Source organism: Branchiostoma lanceolatum, chromosome 4, assembly GCF_035083965.1.
Source record: "Branchiostoma lanceolatum isolate klBraLanc5 chromosome 4, klBraLanc5.hap2, whole genome shotgun sequence".
Classification (NCBI taxonomy): Eukaryota; Metazoa; Chordata; class Leptocardii; order Amphioxiformes; family Branchiostomatidae; genus Branchiostoma; species Branchiostoma lanceolatum.
The window spans coordinates 9751382-9773629 of NC_089725.1; the positions used below are offsets into that span (position 1 = coordinate 9751382).

At 41.8% G+C, this 22248-nt stretch overlaps 2 protein-coding genes across 3 annotated transcripts; one reads left to right on the forward strand and one right to left on the reverse strand.

The window, feature by feature from the left end:
• Window positions 1–7943: 7943 nt before the first annotated feature.
• On the reverse strand, window positions 7944–12661 carry LOC136432493 (kelch-like protein 24). Of its 2 annotated transcripts, none has more exons than XM_066423808.1 (2): window positions 12490–12661; window positions 7944–10411 (listed from the first exon to the last, which is right to left on the reverse strand). In XM_066423808.1, the coding sequence occupies exon 2, from the start codon at window positions 10402–10404 to the stop codon at window positions 8686–8688; it is 1719 nt and encodes a 572-aa protein (XP_066279905.1). In that variant the 5' UTR covers window positions 10405–10411; window positions 12490–12661; the 3' UTR covers window positions 7944–8685. The 2 variants fall into 2 exon arrangements, with proteins under 2 accessions (XP_066279905.1, XP_066279904.1); XM_066423807.1 differs by having other exon boundaries at window positions 7944–10416; window positions 12490–12658.
• A 69-nt stretch (window positions 12662–12730) lies between these two features.
• LOC136432492 (kelch-like protein 24) lies at window positions 12731–20477 on the forward strand. Its single transcript, XM_066423806.1, has 2 exons — window positions 12731–12851; window positions 17918–20477. Exon 2 carries the CDS (start codon window positions 17930–17932, stop codon window positions 19652–19654), a length of 1725 nt encoding a protein of 574 aa, XP_066279903.1. The 5' UTR covers window positions 12731–12851; window positions 17918–17929; the 3' UTR covers window positions 19655–20477.
• The last annotated feature ends 1771 nt before the right edge of the window (window positions 20478–22248 follow it).

Here is a 22248-nt window from a genome sequence, read left to right on the forward strand (position 1 = left end):
GTCCAAGTAAAAAAAATACACGAAAAAACGGCCGTACCGCACGCATCAGGCCTCCGGGAACAACCCGTGTGTTTAGTCGGTAGAACTTCACTCAAAGTCGGCCCATCGTCATCATCGGGCAACGTGTAACGTTACATTATTCATGGAAAGTTAGCTGGATGCCGTAGCAATGGTAATAGTACTATGTCCATGTGTTCCTTGTTGTGTTAGGAGCAAACTTTGAGGAAAATATCTTCCTCAGTCCACTATCACACGCAACATTTAGACAAAAAAGTGTTCCTCACAAACCTTTGTCGTCTGCTTGACAACAGGATTCTGGTTAACAATATGGCGGCGGGAAAATACACGTGCCGTAGGTTGTAACAACAGAGAGGAGTTTTGATGATTGATCACACTTAGAATCCAGTTGCAGGTTAGCAAAAGAGATTGCAATAAGTTGTCTTGTAAATAATTGTGTTTAGCAGGAAGCGAATGTGACATTTGTCTTATAAACCAGCCAACAACCATGTTGTGTAATTCTCCCACGAAGCCCTCAGACTGTTCCAATAAGGGACGGAGAGTTTTTGACCTCGTCGCCTTATAATGCATGTTTATCGAAGCTTTTCAGACAGTGTTCTGAATACGTAAGTCTGTCAGGTTTGCATTTCTAGCGGTATTACTTATGTTGCATCTAGCACATATCCCTAAATACCCCGTTTTCGAAAAATCCCGAATTTAAGTACCCCGCGAATTTATGTTACCCAACGTTACATCAAAGAGAGGCCTACGTATACATGTAAGTGAGCAGAGTCAAAGAAATGAAAGTATGTCAGACTGTACAAATCATCAATTATCAAAGGTGTGACAATGTGACAACGTAAAAGAACTCAGTACTAGTAGATTCAAACAGACGGAAAACAATGATGGAAAATGCCTACCTAGTTGGCACTGGTTCCCAAAATGTCCGATGGGGCAGATACAGATGTTGGGTCCGTGACACGTGCCACCATTCTGACATGGGTCGTGGCACACAGCTGTGGGTGGGGGAAGGGGAGGAAATAAAGCATTGGACAATGAAAATACTTTCAAACACAGAGATGTCACACAATATATATACACACATGCTATGTCTGTAACATATAAGTTATACACTTCCTTTATTCCATGGAACAAGAAGGCACGGGAGTAGAGAATTTGTCTACATGTTGGGGGATTGTGGGATTGTGAATACGTTGTCCATGTAAAGAGCACGAAATACTGGGGGCACCTTAGATCACTGAAGAATCTGTGCACCTGATTTTTGCCTGTGTGTGCAAAAACCAGTACTAGTGCACCTACATGTAGATATTTCTGTAGGCTATAGGGTAGAGGTACTATTGTACACTAGTATGCAAAAAGTTTTGTTTTTTAAGTATCTGCAAAAAGTAATATAACCTTTGTTGTGCATGTACTTTGTTTCATGTATTACTTAAAAATTTTGTTAGCTATAGAATCTCAGATCAATGATTTCAGACAGTAGGGTTTAAATACGTTTTGCTGACATTCTAATTTATTTTATATTGTTCTTTCTGAGTGTGCACCTAAATTTATAGGTTAGGTGCACCTGTTCCCAAAATGAATTTCAAGCCCTGGTGTAGGAAGCCAAAGCAAATAGAACTCACGCTCTGTGCAGTTTACCCCAGCCCATCCCGTACAACAGCCAACCTCGTAGGACAGGACTTCCACATCATGTGTGACTGGTGGTCTGTCCAGGGGAAAAGGCAACATTAACAATGGATTGTCCCATGATCTGAGGCCATTCTAATTCAATTATATGGATGACATCCTCTGGAAACCTCAAAACTGATCCAAGTATGTGAAAAAAAGAAAAGTTTGGCAAAAAAAGTTGCCTTCATTACGAATCCCATTGTAAATGGGCAGGGTGGTAGCATAAATGACTACAAAAGTAGATTCTTCATTTTGTTCATTCAAATCTTCTTCTATGACTTTGCAATTTACTTGGGCATTCTACGACATTGGTATGTCCATATCCGTTTTCCAATATTTTGTCGGCAATTTAAGGCATGTATTTGCTCTTTTTGTAGCTGCTTTCTACGATTTACAGTATAGTTGAAAACTTTTTTGGGGGAAATAGATTAATTTTTGCATGCGCGGATGTCATCCGTATAATCGAATCCAGATTATTCAGCCTCAGCTGTGTTGCTTATTTACAACATAAACAAGAAGGTATGATATGATTGTTCCAGAAAATCTGTGAACTGTTATTTTAGATCCCTTCATGAAGAATCTGAAAGTCTCAGACAACTTGTCCAGTTATATTGATTGAATCAAACCAACATCATCTTCCATTCCTGGATACCTAACCTTCAGAAACATCAGTCCATTCATCTACTTTCCATGGCTTCTTCACAGTTTTAACACCACATATGAGAGCAACACAATGCATTCTCATGGAAGTTCTTCCCCCCAGAGAATGACTAAGGGACACTTCAAGAACAGGAATTAAGCTGCACATACTTCATGATGTGACAGGTGGCGCCCTCTGTCATGCTGTACAGCACAGCCTCCACAGTCCCGTTATGGTGAAGGGCCATTTTGTCCAGATCCAAGTCCCAACCATCCTCCTGAAAATATCAGGATTACAGCATTAAAGTGCTTATGTATGTCACCAATGACACTAAAATACAACTTACAGTTCCTGATTACAAGCAACCGTCATAAGTATCATTCAATGAACACAGACATTTGCATAAGATATACATCCGTTATTAGGCCACACCATCTCAATTTCATGGATGACGTCCTCCCAAGAAAAATCCAGCCAGAAAAAATATGCTGCAAAACCACATGACTACAAAGCTTGTATGGTAGGTAAAGTTTGAAAATTCTGGTAAAGAGATTGATTTTTGGACCTTTGTCATTGGCCTATAATGTTTAAGTATGGGCGGCGAAACTGTCAACTTTGGTCAGCTATATCTCCGTAACCATGAATGAGAAAATAAAGCGGCTTCATTCCTCCAATACCTACCAAGTGCTCTATCGTTTGAAAGTAAAGTTTGAAAATTCTGGTAAAGAGATTGATTTTTGGACCTGTGTCATTGGCCTACAATGCTTAAGTATGGGCGGCGAAACTGTCAACTTTGGCTTGGAATAGCAGGGCCGATGCGGGAGGTAACGTACCGAGTGAGTCGGGCTTGCGGAGGAGGTCGTCATAGTAGGGCAATGACTAAACTCAGGATTAACGATCACCCGCTGCACATGTAAGCTCGTAGATACAACCAAACTCCTCCGTAGGACAAACATGAATATGTGCATTTTGACAATGTTTATCTAAAAAATGAAGTACATTTTGTTTAAGTACTTGTTTCTATACACAGACTATGCGCATACCTCTTAAGTGCCCTTCAACTAGACCATGAATATGCACGTTTAACGAAGGACGAAATGTTCACGTATATCATGTCGTCTGGCTACAATGTAATGTAAAAATCTCTATCTATAAATTTGTCTACACATGTTTCAAGAAGAGGAAAGAGTAGACAAGACATAGATGGAATATTGCCTAACATTTTTTACTTCATTTAGTTCATTCGATGCATTTATCCCACGTTGGGATAAATATCCTTGTCAATAAAATGTGTTCAGTCCTACCTTCAGATTGACCACCTGTTCACACGGGGCGGAGGACTCCTGTTTGGGGTGTAGAATCTCCTCCACGATGGTCACCACTGTCGTGTTACACACATGCACGCCGTCCACACTGCACAGAATTCATACACGTCAGGCTTGGCTAAGAAAACTCGATCCTGTTATGGACTTAGAATCGCTGTTATCATGATCCTAAGACAGTTTTGAAATCGGCCTCACTGTACATGGCAAGGGGGTGCATATATGAGTGTTCGCGGTAGATCGATTTTGAAAACTGTCATTGTTTTTTGTTTTTGTTTTTTTAAATTGTAAACCTATCCAGTTGCTTGAGTAACTGTAAAAGGAGAAATGGTCGCGGTTGGTTTTATGTTCGCGGTTGAAACCGCCATGCAGTGTTTTACTGTAAAAGAGAAAATGTTTGCGGTGGTTTTAAGTTCGCTGTGAGAAGGTCACCATGAAAAACGAGAACATACATGTAAAACCACCGCGAACAATTCCCCTTTTACAGTTACTCAAGCAACTGGACAGATTTAGGAAACGGTCAGTTTGCAGTAATCTCCAAGCAGATCTAATGGTTGCAAAGACCGCATCCAACTGGCAGAAAAAGTTTTTATTGCTTACGTTGCAATAAAAACTTCCTCTGCCAGTTGGATACGGTCTTCGCAACTATTAGATCTGCTTGGAGATTAAGTTTGCATGACAGTTGTTGGCGGGGAGATAGAGCTGACAAAAACGGGGCATGTGATATATATATATATAAAGAAGGTTACACAATTGTCCCAAACAACGTCTGTTAGAGAGTATCCCCAAACACTACGGGAGCGAGTCACATCGCAGGAAGCTTGGAAACTTGAATATCCTCGGTAAACGTCTAGCCTGTGTTTACACAAGCTCTCGGGCGGAGGTTAATGACTTCTGGGTGGCGGTATCCGTCGGGCCGGCCGCTAGGAGCGCGATTTAGTCAGGCTAGCGGTGAATGTAGTACTTCTCGTTTTATGAACACTTTGCCATACTGTGGAAAGCTCCTGAACGCACGTACAAAGTGAAAAACGAATCTCGTGTGTGACTGTCTTTTAAATATAGATGTTATGTATTAAGCAGTTTTCCTCTTACATAGGTGAGTTAAGTATATGTATTGCACATCTGCAATTTATCACTAGGGTTACAATGATGTACTTGTAAGAGTTTTATCAAATAAACCAGTTCATCTAATCTCATTCTTCACTTAATAAATAACTTCACTAATCGTAGGTCTAAAGTATGCCTTTATAAAATACCCAACATACCGCCAGTCGCTGTCTTCACCATGTGCGGCTATGGTGGCGAGTAGGGCCGACAGACACAGGAGTAGTCCGGCCCCGCGGACACGTCCCATGGGCGGTCCGTCAGTCATGCGTCCCGCGGTCTTGTAAGCTGAACACAAAGGAGTTTTTTTGTTTATTCAAACACGAAGGAAACATAACAGACGTAAGCCCCCCTCTCACTGGACCCGCGGCACGCTGGCGGCGTCGCTGCGTCCTAAACTGGATTTGTGTTACCCTTGACTTTATAATGGGAATATCATTCGAAACGTACAAGTATGACCAATTGAAAATAACAACAAAACACACAAAGCTTAAAAAGAATCGTTTTTTTTATCGATGAAATTCGTTGAGTGCTCTGTCAATTCGGTCGGCCGCAGCGACGCCGCCAGCGTGCCGCGGGTCCAGTGAGAGGGGGGCTGTAGTGGTGACGCACATACCTTAACAAGCGCACTATATAACGAAACATTTTTGAAGGCGCAAGTCCGATCCCCACGGGATGGTGACATATTTGATATACTACACAATAAACGTAAACGTAGGGGAAATTAGGAATTAAAGCGTTCTATAGTAATGATAAAATTTGGGTGATAGATTTTACAATAAACGGGAAAAGAATATGTACAGTGGGTTTCTTCGAATTAAAAGCGAGATTTGGGCAAAGGAGTTTAGCAGTAATTCTGTTAAAGTAGCGTGAAGACATAGACACTACTGTAACAATGATTTTCATTTAAGAGGAGCAGACGGTAAAGATTCCAACAAAGACTAATCCGGAATATCAATATCATTTTGCAGATTTTAGTTATTTCGCGTCACTGTGAAGAGCATCTGCTGCTAATATATAATGAAAAGCTAGTAAATGACATGATTATGCGACCGTATAACATAAGAGTTTTTTTTAAATATAAATAGGGACTGACCTTCAAATTATGATTCAGTCACTAACGAAACACAGTGGATACTGTCTGAAACGTCTACAAGTTTTCAAAACCTATCCTAAGTAACTGTACGTTATCTTTTGACTTGCTACCTGGATGGATGTCTAAACTTCATCGAAATATAATGAACATGTTCTCACATCTTACCTCGAGAAATACAAACGTATCAATAAACATCATCTTACCTTTATATCTCACTCCACCGACGGTAGTTTGTTGAACTGTTTCTTCTCAGGATCTGGAACGAGAGACTTTCTCTCGCTCTCAACGAAGACACCGGAATGTCGAGAAACGTAGGTATATATATACGTAACCTCTGAGTGTTTCCATTGTGTAGGTGAGATTTCCTGTATCGACCCAACCCCACTGTTGTAAGATATACTATTGGATGTCCGAGGAGACGTATCATTTCTCGGTTTAAACTTATATCTCCGAATGTCGGTCCAAAGACCCGGTGTTCCGTATGTCAGGGCTCTGATAGGCGGGCACTGGCGAGGAGAGATTTGCGACTTTACGCGCGGGTTAATGTTATTATCTGACAAATCTCCTAGCTGGTGGACATCTAATGGTAATCTACCAACTGCTACTGACTTGAATCCTACTGGGATTTTGAGACAATAGAATCAGCAATTTTTAAAGCTGCTAATCCTTTGTTTGTGACGTGTTACGTGTAACACCTGCGGGTGTTTTTGAAACCGTTGCACAACAGTTCTGGTGAAAAGTGAAATCACTTTTACTTTCACTCTTTTACTTGTTGTCGGTACAAATGTATAAGGTTTAACTAATCAAACACTTCATTTTAATTGATTGTAAACATTTCTTACAATTAGATTTGTTACAAATTAACTTACAATCCATTGACAAAAGATAATCATGTCATGGGATAGTTCCCCGTCACGAAGTGTTAAAGGCAACCAAAGCAATATTAGGGACCAAAAAATTGGGGGGAAAATGCTGAAATCTTATATGTTTGCATCTCTGTCTAACCTACCAGAATGCACAAAATGATGGAAATTTGTCCTTACTTTCTTCCATTAGGGGGAGGGGGGCGCTATTTCGCAAAAGTGCAGTTTTTGCTGAAATACGCACCTAGAAATATGGGGTTTATCTGAATATGACAAAAAAATTGTAATTTTTTTCAATATCAACCCCCTGTACATACTCCCTGAAGTATGCTAGCAAACATAATTGATGCCTTAAAGTATAAGTACTTTGAGGTAAGAAGGCATTAAAGTGAATATCTGAACCCCAAACATATTCTCCACACAGATATAGACTATTCCCAAATCACCCCCATTGCAAAAATGTACTAGTCCCATTAGAACATGTTCAAACTTCAAGGGGTATGTACAAAGGGGTTAGACCCAAATTTTGTGATTTCTATGATTAGATAGACCATATCCATATTTTGACATGCATATTTTACAAAGTACTACTTCCATGATCCTCTTTAAAAGATTTCAACAAAAATGCCCCAGCAGTTCAAGACCAAGCTGCTATGGGGTCCAATCTTATACCACTTCTTCCAGAGCACAAGAGATATTCACCACCCAAAAATCGTGATTATACCTTGTCCAGCTAATTGTGGGTCCAAATAAAGTCCAGTTCAGATCTATCAAAACAGGAAGTTCCCCTGCAGTACCACAACAAACCGCTGAGGGGGGAATCTAATCATTTTGAGGTCTCATCACATACCAGAAACCTGGCTCCACATATCAACAACATCAATTTAGACACACACACCCCTCACACACCTCTGATGAAATATAATCTCCATAGATAATTCCACTCAACAGCTACCTCTCCTAGTCCTTGTTGCGTTCACAAAATAATAAATCAACATTGTAATCTCACCTCAGCTTCATGCAAATGACTCCTTTGATTGCCATACAAGAGCTGAATGATTGACAGTTTCAAATCAAGATTTCCCTTTTTAACTCTTTAAAACTTATCTTACCTTTAACTCCATGGCCACTATCAAAGTATGTTGCCTTGAAAGAGGTCATTTTAAGTCTTACTCACAAGTTACATGTGAATGGGATTACATACTGCTCAGAAAAAAGATTCTGCTCATGAATGTTTTACTTACTTGATTTTAATCATATGAACTATTATAGGCTGTTGAGAGCACTATATGTGGGTGTCAAGCGCTACTCCACAATATATATTGATACATGCTGAATGCACACTATCCAATACAAACTCGAATGTTAGTAAAGGGGTGCTATGATGTCCTCTACACTACCAATAGTTTCTACATTTTACACAGATGAACAAAAGTTAGTACAAGGCAAATAGAACAAGGAAGTACAAAGCAAATAGCAATTTGAATTAAAAGGAATAAGAAACCACTACTAAGTCTGTTAATGAAATAGCCAAGAGAGCAAAACTTTCCTACACATTGGCACTAATCTTGTGAGAAGAAAATCACAAAGTTCAGTGAAAATGTCCATTTTCCTTACACCGTGAAATTTTGCTACTGTGAATTACAGTAATTGACGACAAACTTTTATCAGAAGGAGTCTAAGTGACAGAGAATTATACTGTTAAATTCAACCCAACATGAATATGTTGCTTCATTCCAACATACAGTAAAGTATGGTCATCGTTCATGTGCTGTTTCTCTCATATTAATTCATTATTTCCTTTTCTCTGTCAAGGTGCTACAGGAGCAGAATCATCAAGTTAAGTGTGAAGACACATTTTGGTCGAACCAAATGATGTTGGACTATTCATTTTAACAACTTTTTACATAGTACCAAAACATGACTAGTTGTGGCTTTCAACAATTTAATATAGGCCGGGCAGTCCATTGTAAATTAGCAATACTTTAGTATGGTGATGCAAGAAGCGTAGTATAGGTCCTTGGTCATGGTTCCCACCTGGTTGAGTGACTGGCTGTCTGGATCAAGGCACATGACAGCTTCACTTGCTTCTCCTTTTGTTACGTCAACGCCTCCGTAGATGTAAACCTTCCCCCCGAGCACAGTCAATCCACAATAAGATGGAACACCTGATGCTACCTTAGTCCAGAGACCACCATCTTCGCTGGGCCTGAAACAGTAAATGGATGACTGTAGCGCAGCCAAGTAGATGTGACCATTTAGAACTGTGGCAGTAACCTCTTTATCTACTTCAGGCATGTCTCTCATTGATGTCCATTGCAAGTCTCCTGGGCTGAAGCGGTACACGGTGGATGTTGGGTTGTCTCCTTCATTAGCCCCACCCATCACATATATGCTGCTGTCCAACACAGCAACTGCATGAGAGTGCCTCGGCTGTGGGAGAGGAACACCTTCAGTCCATTTGTGCTGGCTTCGGTCATAGACCTCAACAGATGCTAGTGGCACAAAACTACAGACGCCACCGATTGCGTACACTTTACCATATAACACTGCCAACCTATGACTGTACCGTGTTGAGTTCATCTGTGCAAGCTTTGACCAGCTGTCGAGTTCTGTCTGGTACAGCCACACGTCCTTGCCAACACTGGCAAAAGACATTACAATGTCACTTGTGCCCAGGACAGCCACAGGAAATGGACTTTCAGAGCCTTCGGGTAGTTCAGTCATATTTACCCAACTTGTGCTTGTTGGCTCAGCATCGCAGGTCATTGTGAGAGAGTGGGACTCAAGATCATTCCTTATACCTTGATAATTCTCATCATACCCTTGTCTCCCTCCAATAACCACTACCACCTCCCTTAGACCGCTGGCACGGCGAGGACGGGTGCGAGGTGACTGGACCTCTCCTGGAAAGTGCTGGCATCTGCGAGCTTCTGTCACTATATCCTTGCAACACTCGCATACTACCTTGTTGCTCTCTACAGTCTGCATAAAGAACAGCTTGTCCATGAAAGGGAACCTGACCAGTTCCATCAGCTCTTTCATCTCCTTCTTCCTCTTCCTGGTGTCATGGTTGATCCATGTCATCACTGATGTGTACACCACTTCTTCTGGAGCATTGAGGTCGTCAGATGAGATAAGTGTGATGAGCTGGTCCTTAGTCAATGAAAGAAACTCTGGTGTTATGCTGATTGTTGCAAACTCCTTCAAGGCACACAACCTTGCTTTCTTCTTCAGGTCTGGGCAGGACAGCATGTTGCCTATGTGCAGCATCTGCAGACAGTCTTTGGCACTCAGATTACTGGATATGAAAGTCACACAAGCATCACGCACAGGTAGGATCTGGAAAAAGTTGGCCCCTTCTAGCAGCTTCACAGCATTATCATCTGTGATGGTGACTTTTGATGTGTACGCAAAGTCAACAAGAAGCTGCAAGGCACTGGGGCTGACTTCATGTATGGTGACTTTGTGCTGTTTACTTTCACGATGTTTATTACAGAACATCGCACGAAAGTATTCACTGCAGGCAGCCAGAACATTGCGGTGACATGGGATCTCTTGTCCAGAGACACAAAGGACAACATCTGTCAGTAGGTTGTCAGATCGCAGTTCCTGTAAGCCCTGCAAGAGGGAGCCTGCATGTGGATTGTGGCAGAAGTTGAATGATGCCTGTGATCCCTGTGCCTCTGCCATTATACTTCTATCCTGCAAAACAACAGGACTTATTGATTATTCATCCTCAACGTTGTTGTCCTATGACTCACTCACACTCACTATCCGGTTTAAAGTCTTCTATGAAAATATAATCTAATACTACGTACCTACTTAGATAATAAGCAACTAAGAAAATATGTAAGACTCCATCCTATCCCATACTTTGTTGTGAATTTGAGAGAATTTACTAGACCTATTCACTGAATGTGAAGAAGTTTGAACATATTTGCAACCTGGCATAGGACTGTGCTTTCCTAGCCTGCACCAGGCCCTTTTATTTAAGGCGTTATGGATAGTAGACTCTGACAAAAAAAAGGTGAATAAGTGGCCAGGGGAGTGAGCTAGTGTTGAGGGTAACATTTCCCTCCCTAGATTGCAAACTATTCTCTATGGTCGGCTGACTTCTTCTGGCATATTATCACCTTCGCCAGGAAGGTTATGTTTTTGGTAGCATTTGCATGTTAGTATGTTATATGTATGTGTGTTTGTATGTATGTATGAATGTGGATAAACAGCTTAACTTGAGAGGGCCTGCATTGATTGTGTTGATATTCGGTATGTGTGTAGGACTTGATAAGACCTTGAACTGATGACTTTGAGCCCCCTACTGGCTTGTTAAAGTTTAAAGCGGAACTTTTGATATCTTGTGTTCTGAACCTGCTATGGTCATAATTTTTTAGTCGTAGATAGCTCTTGGGGCAGACAGTAAGTTGTGTAAGTTTTGCTTGTCTGTATTGCATACCCTGTAAACTGCCTCATGGCGTAACACACTAGGTTTGTATTGAAGAGTACAAGCTGCATATCCAGGCAGATTCATTTGATCCACTCACACCAAAGAACCCCTACTCTTTTTCAATAAGCATGGTTTTACGTGCTCAAGATGTGTACATGGTTGTGGCGTGGCTCTCAGGACCTCCATTTAATGTCCTATCTGAGGGACATCCCTAATCAAAGCTAGCTACTCATTTTCACCTGAGTGAAGTGAGTAAATCTGTGCCTTTCCCAAGGGCACAGCATCAAAGGGACAAGTCAGGAGGACCCCGGATTCGAACCCAGGACCTCTGGGTTCTGGGCCAAATACCCTACCACTACGCAATCGTGTTTGGCCCCCTAGCATCTGTTTTGGGACTACAGGAGCCGGATTTGTTTGAGACGTTAGAAAGAGATCTAGAATAGCTCAAGAAAGGGTTGACGGATCGTCATGATTTTTGGTACCCAAATGCTAGTCATCATTAAATGGTGATTATGCAAACCAGTGACGTGTTCCATGATAGGACTATTCAAATGTGTAGCATATGCAACTGAGAAAATGGGAACATTGATACATGAAAACTATATGCAAGTGGAGACTTAATTTGCATACTTAATGAGAAAACATGATTATTCCATGGAGGTAAATGATGGGCATGTCATACCTGTGGCATTTGGATGTTACATGAAGGTGAACGCCATTGAATTTTACAAATCATGCAGATTAGGATCCAATTTGCATAATTGATGAAAAAATGCTATAACAGGCTGTTTGACAGCTTCTGAATACATTGTATTTCACTATTTGGCTGGAGAAGATGATCAACTAATAAAAATGAAGACCATATTTGCATAATCATTGAGAAACACTCATAATGCTAGTACATTATGCAATCATTTGGCGAAGCAAATTATGAGAATCCCACTGTAAGTAACTATTACAAGGTTAAATTCCTTGGGCGAAGGTATGAGGTCGTGGAACTCAAAGTTCAAAAGTTCAAACCTATTTCCTCAACCTATGGACTCTGGTAGAGACTTGTACTTGACCCTTATGCCATATCAGGTGGCGGAGTAACAGACAACAAGGTCAGTGTGGGGATATCACACCGAATTCACTGTAGGTTTGAAGAGACAGGTTGGGCATAAAATTTTTGATCTGAAACAGCACAGCTCAGCACAGCATGCACACCACATATGGTTTATCCTCAGAGCGGAAGTGCATAGTATTCCTAATCTTTTACCAGAAGGTTTCAAGTTCAATCTTTGGTACAACAAACGTAACAAACACAAGTCGGTACAGCAGTTGTTTCTTACCTCACTCTGCAGAATTTCAACGAAATCAACGGCTATTTCAATCGGGAGTCGAGCTGTTGAAGTCTGTTCCCCTCGCGCGTCTCTGGGTCTCGCCGGAAGCACACTGGGTGCCAAAAAAAGGCGGGAAGATCCTGGAAGTTCAGAGGTTATTTATGGCATAGTTCAAATTCTGAGAGGGGGTGGCAGGGTATAAAACGGCTATATTCCTAGATCGAGCAAGGTTTTTATACACCGCCACCCCTCTCAGAATTTGAACCATCCGTGAAATGACCTTTAAACTGAAACCAAGAGCCTGAGTCGCGGACGTTTCGGCGCTCGATTCCCGAACGAAATATTTTCCCGTTGAAATTCTGCAGGTTGAGGTAGGAAACAGTTGCTGTAAAGTACTAACGTTGTTGTATTAAAGACTCTTGTTGTTGTGTAACTCTACGTAAGGTTTCTTGGACTTGAAAAGAAGGAAGATAACGTCTTACTTTCATGGCTCGGACAAGACACGCGCATCTGTTTCTACTTCTTGACCTTCTTCAGTTGATTACCACACGGCGTGCTGTGCAGTTTCTCATAAAATGTCGCTTCAAAATGACCTCCAAACTTTCTCTCGAAACCACAATGTGGTGCTATACATCTATATTCCCACGATGTCCTAATGCTCTTTATGTGTATTCCGGTAAAAGCCTGAGTCTATTGACTGGCACAGTGCTGGGGGAGGTCGGGTTTACACTGGAAACATGTCGGGAATACATAGTCACAATTCTCTGGGAATGTATCGGGAAACGTTAACAGTTGTCCTCCGCATTTTAGGCTGGTCGGAGCACCATCGGTGTTCCATCGGTCGATGTACATTTCCCGATATACACACGGTAATTTTTCGATGGTCTCCAAATTCCTGATAAGAAACCCATGTTTTTCCGACAAATTTGTCGGTAATACGTCGTTTCTTTTTCCCACAGACTTCCGATGCCGGTCGTCAAGGCAACAAGTTACAAAAACGGCGGAGGGGACTCCCCGGCTTGGATGAAACCATGGCAACGGCGTTGATTGACGGGTAGCCGCGGTAATGGTTACCATGGACACTGCATGATTGACAGCGGAAAGACAAGCACGTGGTCGTCGCGGCATGCAGCTTAATAAAAAGGAAACTTCAGACGATAATCGATCAGCTGTTCTCCAGCACCATATTTGACATTTACGGATGTTAAATTTTATTGTTTAGTTATAAGACTTAGTTTGTACGTAGTTTGTAGTAGAACGTGTGGAACTCGCTGTACTGTTTGTTGTGTCAGTAAATGAAGCTTTTATTACAACCGGCAAAAGATAAAATATTGAAAGGAACGATATTTCCGTACAAGTCTGTAATCGGCAAGTATGAGAAGCATAGTTAAGATATTATAATCGAGGCAACATCGATAAATTCTTAATAACCAAGGAAATTCATGTCAAAGGACGCGGAAGCATAAACCCGGGATTGAACCTGCAACTCGCGGCGCCGTACGGCAGCCATTTGTTCGCAAACGCAAGCGGCGTATCGCGGTGAGCTAAATATTGCGGCGAGATAACAATACCTTCAAACCACTTCAGTACAAACGGCCCATCACGTGGGGTTCCGCAGCTGCAGTCCGTAACGAATACACTTGCATTGTTCTACGGTCGGACGTTACGTGTTTCTGTCACTCATTTCGTTTCATTAATAAATATTAGTTGGTCGTCGTTCGCTAACAAAGTGATAATATGAAGAATTGACGCGATTTCATTTTAACAGACGACAAGTGCCCATATCATATACGTAAAATAACGAGCGTTATTGTAACCAGCGCTGATAGCTCACCTGGTAGTGTTGTTGTCCATCAATCCGAAGCAGGCAATATGTGTAGGTTCGAGCCCAACGATCCATTTTTATGTTTTATTTTTCTCTGTTACAGTCAACATTACTTTAATTTATTCTTTATCTTTCATCATCTTATGTTTATATTATCATGTTTACATTTTTGTTATTCTTTATTTTTTTAAATCAATCTCTGCTCCTTGATGAAGGTCTCTGGGTGTTGTCTTTGCACTTCTACTTGTTGACACGTCGTTTTGTTCTGACGGCGTCTTTGCCAACGCTAACAAAGCACGTGAGCCATCATCAGATATCTTTCCTAGCCTGGTTGGGACACTGGAAAAGAAAACAAAAATTGGTTGTTACTTACAATTGGAAACAATGGCGATGCATTTTTATTGAAACTAGAAAACATCCCAACAGTTTGTGAACAAACGTTCTTTTTTAATTGTTCGTGGAGCCGTCAACTTCTAATGGCCAAAATCGCTGTACTTCGCGCGGGGAGAAGCGTTGGTTTTTGCGCTACGTAGTGTTTGGCAAGGATCAGAAGTAAAACTGGGAGGAATATTTCAATATTCCATAATCATATTCGTTACATGAAATAAATTGACAATATAATTCCGAATCCCGTAGTCACTAGTCAAGTCGCAGCATGTTTTGAACGTTACAAATAAAGTCGCTTATCCAGTGCGAGATTCAGTAAAAGTAATGGAATGTTTGATAAAACCTCATTGATATGACCATCATTACACCCCGGTTACCATCTAGGAGTACTAATACTTTTCTTCTCAGTAGTCATTCGTTTCTCAGTAGTCCTTCGTTTGCCGTCGGTGACAAGAAATTTATACGGGCAAGACGAAAGTTACGGATGCTGGACAACTGAGTTGCATCGACAAAGTTCGTTATCTCTCTTAATGTTTGCAACTTTCATTTCGTAGTTTGATTGTATTTCCTGATTTATTTCAGCAATTTACATTATCATATTATTTCAGTATTTCTTCTGTTGTTCACATACAGCGTACTAAATTACCGTGGTCCGGAAAAATGCAGCCGATGGTGGTTAATCCGTCTCGATGCTTGAACTCCTGTGGACCAACTTCAAGTTCCTTCAGATCTACACAACATTAATTCGACCTGTGTTAGAGTACGGCTCACCGGTGTGGGGAGGACTGCCTCGTGGGCTGTCTGACGAGGTCGAGAAGGTACAGAAAACCTGCTGCAGGATTATTGGAATACCCTCCGACCAGCTGCCAACCCTGGAGAAGCGGAGACGCGAGGCATCCGTGCGTGAGTTCGGTAGGGTGGTGGCGGACGAAACACACCCCTGCCGGCACTTCCTTGTGAAATCCGGAGACACTAAGTACGATCTAAGACAAACTTTAGCCTACAAAGTACCGTTGAGCCGTACGAAGAGGCATGAACAGTCCTTCTTCCCCATAACTCTAAAATTGATGCAACAATGAGCCAAAAGGTTACATTGATTGCCATGATCTCTATATCTGTTAATGTTTTAGCTTAGTATTTGCACGATGATCGCCAACAACATTTTATATATCTAATGTGACTACGGTAAGCGTGCTTTTAACAGATTTTACATATCTATTGTGACCATGTCAAGTGTGATTACTGTTATTTTGTTAATAGAATATAATTTGTGAACATTTTAAGTGAGTTCATGTTAGCTTTCCGAACTTGTTAGTTCCGGGGAACGTCAGGTGTTAGTGTTAATGACATGAAACAAACAGTTGGAAAAAACCAACACCGAAGCAAACAAACAAAAAAAAAAAAAAAAAAACAGATCAATACGAAAGCAAACTGAACGGGAACAAAACGAATAAATTAATGAACAATTGTCTTTTTATTAAAATGAATCGATGTGTCCGGAAAGTCCGTCCCCATCCTCAAGCACGGCCGGTATAACTGGCCCGCCGGTTGTCACGAATCTGAAAAGACAAATATGGAATGCATGAGATGTAGCTATAAACAGCATAATGTAGTGGTCAACTATCCATGAATAACAATAGCGGCGGAGTTTTGAAAAAAAGGACCCCAAACAAACAAACAAACAAACAAAATCATCTACCAACACGGTAATAATTCAATGACCTGGTTTGCCTTTTGACGAAAATATATCAATGCAAATATACGGTAATTAGAAAACTATGGAAAAAAATGTCTAACTCGTCCGACGAGATATTGCTACAATATCGTAATAATCGGGACCTGACACCCATCATGACCGCGAGTGACCCTTTGCGTGAAAACCGATACATGCCCGACATTCGTCGGTAATATATAGGAAGGTTATCGGGAAAGCAAGGGGCGAACTCCATTGATTTAGCCTGATTTTTGGATCTGTATCGGGTTCAACATCGGTAAAAGCTGCAGGGAAAAACCGACACAAATCTGGTATTATTCCGTTACCAACACGACATATATCCGACCTCCCCGAGCACAGTGTGGCTGGAGGCCTGCCCGCCTTAGCCTGGGACCTCCTCTTCCCCTACTTTGCCCCTAGCGGGGTTATTTGGGGGTATTCATGATGATGACGAGGGAAAAATTTGCATTGTTGACAGGATACTATTAATCCTGTCAGCAGTAGACATTTTTGCAATGTTGAAAGGATCATCCTGTCAAAGCCAGGTTTGACCGCCTAATGGAAACTCAGGAAAGCCAGGACCACCCACAGAAACCCACAGTGTCAGTCGGCTAAAGAAGTGTTACAAGGGAGCGGTCTAAACTGGATGTAATGCATCCTACCTGACTGAAGACTCTACTCTACTCTACTCTAGTAGAAAAATTTGCACTGCTGACAGGATAATCCTGTCAGCAGTAGACATTTTTGCAATGTTGACAGGATGATTCTGTCAACAGTAGAAAAATTTGCACTGCTGACAGGATGGTCCTGTCAGCAGTGGAAAGATGTGTACTGTAGGATCATCCTGTCAACAATGCATGTATTTTTTTCTGCAGACAGGATCATCCTGTCAACAGTGCACATTTTTTTCTATTGTTGACAAGATCATCCCGTTAATAGCCACTTCCCTGGTAAAATGATAATAGGAGCCGATATTGTATAGTCACGACACATTTACAACAAAGTATGGCTCAGGATGGAGTCTTTTTTTAATTATTTTCTTATTAGCTGCTTTAGCAGCATACTATAGTATTTCAGGGATCTCCCCAGAAATATATAGCAGGATGGGGGGAGGGTGCCGGGCACAGGATACGTGTCCCGAGGGGGTAGATCTGGAGGGGGCGCACAACTCTCAAAAGGAGAGCGGATGTTGCCTTTTTCAGACATAATGGCAGTTATTTTCTGCAACTTCAGCTTTACACCTGAAATTTCTAGTTTTGAGCAAAATTACAGGCTTTGCTGGGTAAAAATTGGAAAAAATGCCCTAACTTTGAAAATCAACAGGATGGAGCTGGGATTAGAACAGGATGGAGGAGCGCCACTGTACCATTCTTTAGGGAGATCCCTGGTATTTTCTTATTTAATAGCTGCTTTGAAATTATGTAGGAAACGTTTAATTCTATTTCTCATAGTAATCCTAATAGGAAAAAACAATTGAGGATAAATGATAAACAAGTCCTGTTTTTTTGCAGGATTGAAACACGATGGCAGAGGCACAGGGATCACAGGCATCATTCGACTTCTGCCACAATCCACATGCAGGCTCCCTCTTGCAGGGCTTACAGGAACTGCGATCTGACAACCTACTGACAGATGTCGTTCTTTGTGTCTCTGGACAAGAGATCCCATGTCATCGAAACGTTCTGGCTGCATGCAGTGAGTACTTTCGTGCAATGTTCTGTAATGGACATAGTGAGAGTAAAGAAAACAGGGTAACCATTCATGACGTTGGCACCAACACCTTGCAGCTTCTTGTTGACTACGCATACACATCAAAAGTCACCATCACAGAAGACAATGTCATGAAATTGCTAGAAGGGGCCAACTTCTTCCGGATCCTACCTGTGCGAGATGCTTGTGTGACTTTCATATCCAACAATCTGAGTGCCAAAGATTGTCTGCAGATGCTGTACATAGGCAACATGATGTCCTGCCCAGACCTGGAAAGGAAAGCTTGGTTGTTTGCCTTGATGGAGTATGTAACAGTCAGCAAAACACCAGAGTTTCTTCTGTTGACTAAGGACCAGCTCATCACACTTATCTCATCTGACGACCTCAATGCTTCAGAAGAAGTCGTGTACACATCAGTGATGACATGGATCAACCATGACACCAGGAAGAGGAAGAAGGGAATGAAAGAGCTGATGGAACAGGTCAGGTTCCCTTTCATGGACAAGCAGTATTTCTTTGAGCATGTAGAGAACAATGAGGCTGTACGCAAGTCTTGTCAGGATATTGTGACAGAAGCTCGCAGATGCCAGCACTTTCCAGGAGAGGTCCAGTCACCTCGCACCCGTCCTCGACGTGCCAGCGGTCTGAGAGAGGTGGTAGTGGTCATTGGCGGGCATACCAACCGTCAGGAAATAGACGGTAGTTATCTCTCACGATCCATCGCAATGACCTACGATGCTGAGCCAACAAGCACAAGTTGGACTAATATGACCGAACTACCCGAAGGCTCTGAAAGTCCATTTCCTGTGGCTGTCTTGGGTACAAGTGACATTGTCGTGTCTTCTCGCTATGATGTGTGGCTGTACCAGCCGGAATTGGACTCCTGGACGAGGCTTGCTCAGATGAACTTACGGCGTCGCAGTCACAGGCTGGCAGTTCTATATGGTAAAGTGTATGCAACTGGTGGCATAGACATCAGAAATGCACGACTATCATCTGTTGAGGTCTATGACCGAAGGCAGAACAAGTGGACTGAAGGTGTTCCTCTCCCACAGCTGAGGGACTCTCATGCAGTTGCAGTGTTGGACAGCAGCATGTATGTCATGGGTGGGGCTGATGAAGAAAATGAACCAACATCCACCATGTACTGCTTCAGCCCAGGAGACTTGCAGTGGAAATCAATGAGAGACATGCCAGAAGCGTCTGAAAATGTGACTGCCACAGTCCTAAATGGTAACATCTACATGTACATGGTTGGGCGAGAGACATCTGTTTACTGTTACAGGCCCAGCGAAGACGGTGGTCTCTGGAGTAAGGTAGCGTCAGCTGTTCTATCTTGTTGTGGAATGACTGTGTTCGGGGGGAAGGTTTACATCTACGGAGGCTTTGAAGATATTCATGAAGAAGAACATGATATGATTATTGACAGTGCGGCTGTCATGTGCCTTGATCCAGACAGCCAGTCACTCAACCAGGTGGGAACCATGAACAAGGACCTGTACAACGCTTCTTGCATCACCATTTTGAAGTATTGCTGATGTACAATTGATCCAACATTGTACAATTGATCCAACATCCAAGTTACTGTCACAGAGATTTCTCCAGATAAGAGTTTCTTACTTAGGACCTTAAATCTTCTCAACAGTCAGTTATATCGAAACTGTCTTAACTGCGTCTTTACGTTAGAAAGATCTGACAGTCAAAATCACTCTATTTGTCTGTACATTTGTTACAAAGCCACACAGAACATGCTGATACCTGCTCTATGTATTGCCTGATAATGCCGATCCTTTTGTTCTCACAAGAACTTGATGACAATATAGGAAGAGAAAGTTTTGCACAGTCTTGATGAGATGGTAGATTGTAGACTTTTCTTACCTCCTTTTACCATTTGAATTGCTGTTTCCAATGTACTATTCTACACCTGAGTAGAATAGTTATAATTATGTGTTGAAATATCTTAGTACATTGTACATCCCCTTTGTTTAAATATTTGTTGGATAAATGTAAAGTCCATTTTTTTCTTAAATAAGTTTGACCGTCAGCATGTATTCTTATGATGATGGTAACTAAGCATGTTGACACATTATTGGCAACTTTTGGAGTAGGAGTAGGGCTTGATTTCGAGCTATGACAACCAGATAGTGGTGTCATGTAGATAGAGTGTACTTTTGTTATGTCAATACAAGTACCGACTGCAATTAATCTTGAAAGTAAGGAAAGAATAGAAGTTAGTTACAACTGTCATCCTATATTTTTTTTAACATACTGAAATACTTATAGTAGATCTAGATTTCTTACATGATTACATTTCGTTGCATAGAAAATCATGAAATTTGATATAAAAATCAATATTGTATTTGAGAAAAGCTTTGATGTGACAGTTTATATCTAGTGACTATGAAGATAGCATTTGGGAGCAAATTCACGGAGTCAAAGGTATAATCTTTGTACGTTTTGAAAACATGGAAGTATGAAAAATTTCTATTCTTTCATCCCTCCCACCTCCACCTCTCTCATATTAATCTGAACCATCCCGCGAATGACCTTCGAACGTCCACGAACTGCCCCGACCTAATTACGTCCAGAGTGATTTCGGCCGACGCTGAAACCCGGAGACGAAAGCGGTGGGTGAAGAGCTCGATAGTTTTCCGATCGAAATAGACGCTTGCACTTCTGCAGAGCGAGGTAGGGAACAACTGCTGTATCTACTAGTTATTGTAGGACTCTCAGACTTTTGTAAAACGTTTCCGCACCGTTTAGTGATCATTAGTGGTCTTGAATTTGAAAGAATGCTGTGTTACTTTCCTACCTGACAAGACCATCTGTTTCTCATTTTGAGTTACCAAACGTCTAGCCCTGGCGACTGTTGTAGGGCATCTCTTGCTTGCAGTTATGTATACATATATATGTATGTATAACTGCAAGCAAGAGATGCCATATATATATATATATATATATATATATATACATACAGGTAATTTGACGAGCAATATAATAGGACTGTCAACAAGAGAGTATTTCCCTGTAACATTCGCCACTGCTACCATGCTTATGTCGCTGTGCTATTTGTCATCAAATGTCGCTTGAAATTGACCCGCTATTCTACAAGTCAAAGAGGTTAAGCTCGGGCGTAGTGGCCGCTATTTCTTTCCTGAACCGTCTGCCTCCCTAGTAGTAAGGCTCTGTTCTGAGAATTCTCCAATTTCGAAATTCCGTCCAAATCAGCGCTGAAATTGGTACATTGTCCCCACAACGTCCTTGTTTATATATATCTCTAGTTTATTGTTTCTCCGCCATCTAAACTGGCATGGAGCAAGGAAATTAGAAAAATAAACCTCCTTGCATATGGAGAATATGAGGCCTTCAAGCTTGGGTGCAAACATTCCAACCTCTTAAAGGGACTAGATGATATATCTAGTCCCTTTAAGTTAACGATGTTTTATTGTACCATCCAGAACTGGACTCGTGGTCTAAGCTTGCTCAGATGAACTTGGTGCGGTATGGTCACAAGTTTGCAGTGTTGTTTGGTAAATTGTACGCAATTGGTGGCATAGGCAACGGACAAGCACCACTAGCATCGGTCGAGGTCTATGGCCGAAGGCAGAACAAGTGGAATGAAAGTGTTCCGCTTCCACGACCGAGGCGTTTTCATGCAGTTGCAGTGTTGGACAGCAGCATATATGTGATGGGTGGGTTGGATGAAGATTATAATGATAGACACCCACCACCCAACGTGTACCGCTTAAGCCCAGGAGACGTGCAGTGGACATCGATGACAGACATGCCTGGTGGTGCTTTTGAAGTGACTGCCACAGCCCTAAATGGTCACATCTACTTGGCTGGGCTACAGTCATCCATTTACTGTTATACCCCCAGCGAAGATGGTGGTATCTGGAGTAAGGTAGCATCAGGTGTTCTACCTGATTGTGGAATGACTGTGCTCGGGGGGAAGGTTTACATCTACGGAGGCTGTGATCATGATAGCCAAGCTACTGGAGACGAAAGTGCCGGTACAACTGTCATGTGCTTCGATACAGACAGTCAATCACTCAACCACGTGGGAACCATGGCTACGGGTCTATACAATGCTTCTTGCGTCACAATACTGAAGTATTGCTGATGCAAAACG